Here is a 6,000-nt window from a genome sequence, read left to right on the forward strand (position 1 = left end):
AATGCAGTGCTCGGACTGACCGCCGCCTCTGCTGACCCAATCATCGTGCACTGCGGTCTGATCTTGGTCTGATTTATACGGCCTTCTGACGGCGCCCTAAGGCTGCAGATTTATATCTGGAGACCCCCGGTCAGTTCGCATTAAGCGTGAAATGCCTTTATGTTGGCCTAAAGCCCCTGTCACACTAAGCGAGATCGCTGCTGAGTCACAAGTTTTGTGACGCAACAGCAACCTCAGCAGCGATCTTGCTGTGTGTGACACCTATCAGCGACCGGCCCCCCTGCCAGGTATCGCTGATCGTGCAGGAGTATCCTGGGCCATTTTTTGATCATTGGTCTCCCGCTGGCCAGCACGCATCGCTGCGTTTGGCAGCGGCAGACCATCAATCAGCGAGCTCCCAGTGCTGTAAGCAGACGCTGGGAGCTGGTATCCAAGGTAAACAGCGGGTAACTAAGCGCCGCTTACGCTTAGTTACCCTCTGTTTACCTCGGATACCAGCTTCCAGCGCGAGCACACTGGTATCCAGGGTACACAGCGGGTAACTAAGCGACGCGCTCGCTTGCTACCCGCGTCCTAGCTGGTCCTGATCGCTGGTGAGATCTGCCTGTTTGACAGCTTACTAGCGACCATGTAGCGACACACCAGCGATCCTGACAAGGTCATATCTTTGTCGGGATCGCTGGTGCGTCGCTGTGTGTACTGGGACCCTAAGTTTAAGGGGGGAAAAAGAAAAGCACAAAAAACATCCATCATACTGTTTATCCATTATTTTTATGTTCCTTTTTATTTTAAACTAATACCTTGGCACAATATATTTTGGAGGAAGAACAAACACATGAGAGAATGCTGGGAAAAAAAATTTAATGTATATAACCAGATATATATATTTTTTTTTCCTTCCTCTTTAGCGTTCCAATCCACATGCTGCCTATCCAAACCCTGGACCAAGCACATCACAACCTCAGAGCAGCATGGGATATTCGACTACCTCCCAGCAGCCTCCACAATACTCCCATCAGACTCATCGGTACTGAGCTGTACCCAGAGACAAGGAACGTCAATGCACTGTTGCTTGGGCTACAGGACTGAGCTCGTAGCCGCCCGCCTGGAGCCTGGCTTTGGAATGTACTGAACATCTACACCATAGAAAAAAAAAAATGTCCAAAAGCCACGTTACACAATATTTCGCCGAATGTAGATCCCACGTGGAGGTCCGACGCAAGAGCGCGCAAATCTCAGCACAGTCGATATTGTGAATTTGCTACTTCCATAGTATACTTGAAAATGGTTTAAATCGACCAATGCATTTCTTTCAGTGATGCTAGAAGTTGAAGCTGTGAAGTATGCTTGGAACAAAAAAGTTGTTGTTTTTTTTTTTTCATTATTGTATGTGGTGACCGTAAGAATATTATCAATTGACCAATTTATTTTTTTTTCTAAATGATCATTACCACCATCAACGCACAAAGCTGGAATAAACTTCTCCAGGTCATCATACCTTTCTGTTTTCCGTTTGCATTGTGTACCTTGTGTGATGATCCACGTTATCACCATGATCAGTTTTGGTTTTTTTTTTGTTTTTTTTTAACCAGCAATCTTGTTACATATTGCTCCCATTTTTTATTTTTTTTTCTTCATTTTCAATACAAGCTTCCCAAAGATAACCTGACTTTTTGAATAACTTCTTAGCTTGACTGGTATTAAAGCTGCTATACGATAGTAAAATGTCTGAAACTGATTTGAATCCGTTTGCTCCAGCAAACAAGCAAAAATAAAAGAATTAAAAAAAAAAAAATTTAAACAAATCGTCCTAGTTTTTTCCTGTTGATAACTTGTGCGCATGCTATGGATTTTATTATTTTTTTAAATCAAAAACAAGGAGCATGAAAGTTGCTCGTGTTCAGACGCTGCGTCTGTTCGGATCTCTCTCGGCTGGCTTGGTGTAGTGGATTTCAAATCAGTTCCTATTTGTTTTTATTTAGTTGGCACCTTACTTTAGGGTGAATATTGTTACAGCGAAGGACATGGAGTAGGAAAGCCTTAGGATTTACAAGGAAAACCAACTGTAACATATAATGTACTGTATCAAACTATTTTACATGAATGACAAGTATTCTGATTTAAAAAAAAAAGAAAAATCAACATTGTTAATGCAAGGGTGTTAAGTAATAAATTTATTTTTCATAAAACAAAAGGATCATTTGTGTGTTTATCACAAAGGAAGTACAGAACGCTCACGTCCGTGTCAGACCCACACCTCTCTAATATTGACTTCTTGCGGTAACCCTCTTTCTGACCAGGCACATTATGAGGGTCTATCGTCCATTAGCCAGTAAATGCTAAGTATACAGCTGTGAGCTGATATTAATAGCCTGGGAAGCTCCATGGGTATTACCCCCTTCCCAGGCTATAAACATCTGCCCCCAGCTGTTGGCTTTCCCTCTGCGGATTACGAAAATTGCGCCGGAGCCCACGTCATTTCTTTTATTAAATACATGTCCAGTCTTTTGCACACACACTATACTAATTGTATTTGTCACTGACCTGTATATATCTACCTATTCCATTTGTATTTACTGTATGAAATCCATCTCTTCTATCCTGTCGGCTCCTGCTGTGAGTTTACTGTACACGGCACATGAATTGCCGGCTTTTCTTCTATCTATGTAATATACAGGGGTTGGACAAAACAATGGAAACACCTAACATTTTGGCATCATAATCTTCGAACATGTTATAAACATGCAAACCGTGACATATGGTAATGTTTTGTAGTTGATTATTTGCGTTATGTGATGTGTATGTAAATTAACTGTTTGTTTTGCAGAATTGTAAGACCATTGATGAGAACCTGATACCAATGGCAGACCTCTCACATTTTCAAAGAGGCCAAATTGTTGGTGCTCGTATGGCAGGCGCTAGTGTAACAGAAAGTGCCCGAATGCTCAGGGTGTCAAGAGGTCCTGTCTCCAAAGTAATGTCTGCGTTTGAAAGAGAAGGAAAAATGTCCGGCCGAAAGTCGAATTTGACTGACAGAGACCGTCAGACTCTAAAGCGAATAGTGAGAGAGGATCGCAAGACCACGGCTCCGAGAATCACTGCTGAGCTCAATGAACACCTACAGAACCCAGTTTCCACGAAAACTGTTCGTCGGGAGCTGCACAAATCTGGATTCCACGAAAGAGCTGCAATTGTAAAAACGCTGCTCTCAATGACAAATGTTTCCAAGCGTTTAGAGAGGTGTAGAAACCTCCAGAATAGGTCCCTCGAGCAGTGGAAATGTGATATTCTCAGACGAATCATAGTTTACCCTATTTCCGACCTCCGGCCGAGTGTACGTTTGGAGACAGCCGAAAGAAGCATTCCATCCAGACTGCCTTCTCCCAACCGTAAAACATGGCGGATGTTCTGTGATGATCTGGGGTGCTATTTCGTGGAGATCCGCCGGGCCAATGATTTCCCTTCATGGAAGAATTAACAGCCGTGATTATTTAGGCATTTTGGGCGACCAAGTGCATCCTATGGTTCAAGCACTGTTCCCGGAGGGGAATGCCATCTTTCAGGATGATAATGCACCAATTCATACAGCTAGAATCGTTAAATCATGGCACGAGGAACATTGTAATGAAGTTGAGCATCTCCTCTGTCCCCACAATCCCCAGACCTCAACATTATTGAGCATTTATGGTCGATATTAGAGATTCAAGTTAGACGTCGATTTCCGCTGCCATCGTCGCTGAAAGAACTGGAGGGTGTTTTACCTGAAGAATGGGCTATAATTCCTTTGGAAACAATTCACACCTTGTATGAATCCATACTCAGAGAATTGAGGCTGTAATTGCCGCAAAAGGTGGACCTACACCATATTAAACTAACTTTTGTTGATGTTTCCAGGTGTTCCATTATTTTGTCCAACCCCTGTATACATCTGTGTGTGTGTGTCATTGACCTCTACCGTATATATCTATGTATTCTATGTGTATACATCCTATCTATTCTAACCTGTCACTCTGTGAAATAACTGCACGCGTCACATGAATTGCCGGCTTTTCTAAGGAGATCGGTGTGTAAAAATCAGACAGCACTCGCATGGGCCAAGTGCTGTGATTTTTTTTTTTTTTTTTTTTTTTTTTTTCTCGCACCCATTGACTGCCATTGCGTGATGCGATCCAATTTCCGATTACAATCGCAGCATGCTGCAACTTTTTTCCCGTCCAATCGTGATACGATCCAAACTGAAAAATAAAAAACAAGATGAACACACGATAGAATAACATTGTCTGAAATGCAATCTGATATTTTTTTTTTTTTTTTTTAAATCTGATTGCATTCGTCCAATTTCATTGCAAGTGGGAATGAGCCCTTGGCACACGAACATGGCGGATAATAACTTGTCCATGCACACTCACTCATCACTACTGTTAAACTAAAGGGCCTGTCACACTAAGCGATAGCGCTAGCAATATCGCTGTAACGTCACTGGTTTTTGTGATGATATAGTGATATCGCTGTGTCTGATACTTACCTCCGACCGGCTCCCCCGCTGGTTATTGCTGATCGCGCGAGAACGTCCAGGACTGTTTCTCGTTGTCGGCTTCCTGCGGCGCTTCCTGTGGAGAGACGAGCGTGGAGCCGGGCGGGAGGACGCAGGATCGCCTAGTGTGACAGGTAAGTAGCGATCCCCGACCCCTGCGATGTCGCTGGTGAGATCTGCCTGTGTGGCAGCTCACTAGCGACCACTTAGCGATGTACCAGCGATCCTGACCGCGTCATATCGCTGGTCGGGATCGCTGGTGCATCGCTAAGTGTGACAGTACCTTAAGTCTTCGCCGCTCGGTGCTTCACCTGATAGTTTTCCGTCATTCTAGTTATTTCCGCACACTAATCCACGGCGATCAGATAACAGAGCGCAGCTCTGAAGTAAACTTTGTGTCTGGACTAAATCAAGCTTAGAAATATTCAGATCATTTAACTTTAAATCAAAAGATAAGCGGCTAATTAATCCTAAACTGCAGGATTTTAATTAACTTTGACCTACATTTATATAAAAAAACAAAACCTGTATTGTCTGAACTGTAATCACATACAGAAAAATGTCCCAGTAAATAGAGCAATAAATAGAGCAGGGACCCAGCCGTGTGACTATTCTCATCTGGAGAGCACATGCACACGGCCATATTACAGCTCCTACCAATCAGCACTTGGATTTTATGCTTTAACCCCTTCACCACCTTGGGATTTTCCATTTTTGCGTTTCCGCTTTTTGCCCCCCTTCTCAGAGCCATAACGTTGCTATTTTTCCATCAATTGGTTTTACCATATTGTGTACTCAAAAACGGGAAAAAAAATTCCACAACTGTTTTTTTTTTTTTTTTTTTTTTTACCACGTTCACCAAATGCTAAAACTGACCTGCCATTATGATTGCCCAGGTCATTATGAGTTCATAGTCACCAAACGTGTCTAGGTTCTTTTTTTAAGTGGTGAAAAAAAAAATCCAAACTTTGTAAAAAAAAAAAAAAAAAAAATTTTTACCGAAACCTGTAGGCTCCCCATTTTTTGGGATCTGGGGCTGAATGAGGGTTATGTTTTGCTGACCATTTTTATTCATACCATTTTGGTGTAGATATGATGTTTTGATCACCCGTTATTGTATTTTATTGCAATGTTACGGTGACAAAAAAATACTAATTCTGTCGTTTTGATTTTTTTCTTGTTCTCGTTATGCAGTTTACCAATCAGATTAAATTTATTTTTATACTTTGATCAGGTGCTTCTCAATGCGGCAATACCAAACGTGTTTTTTATTTTTTTGTTTTATTTCGAATGGGGGTGAATTTAACTTTTTTTTTTTTTATTTAAATTTTTTTAAACCTATTTTAGTCTTTTTTAATTTTCGCTTACTTCAATAGTCTCCTAAAGCTACGATCAATCCGATCACCTGTTAAATGTATAACAGGGCTTCAGCCCAGCAATGTGCAGTAGAAATGATAATCTGCTAT

At 41.8% G+C, this 6,000-nt stretch overlaps 1 protein-coding gene across 1 annotated transcript in view; it reads left to right on the forward strand.

Moving 5' to 3' along the window:
• CDK8 (cyclin dependent kinase 8) overlaps positions 1-2,194 on the forward strand; it is a 66,996-nt gene extending 64,802 nt beyond the window's left edge. The window contains exon 13 of the mRNA XM_073583122.1: positions 909-2,194. Within this exon, the coding sequence (XP_073439223.1) occupies positions 909-1,034 (126 nt within the window). The 3' untranslated portion in view covers positions 1,035-2,194. The remainder of the gene's footprint in view (positions 1-908) is intronic.
• The last annotated feature ends 3,806 nt before the right edge of the window (positions 2,195-6,000 follow it).

Source organism: Dendrobates tinctorius, unplaced genomic scaffold, assembly GCF_039654945.1.
Source record: "Dendrobates tinctorius isolate UK_male_01 unplaced genomic scaffold, ASM3965494v1 ptg000075l, whole genome shotgun sequence".
Classification (NCBI taxonomy): Eukaryota; Metazoa; Chordata; class Amphibia; order Anura; family Dendrobatidae; genus Dendrobates; species Dendrobates tinctorius.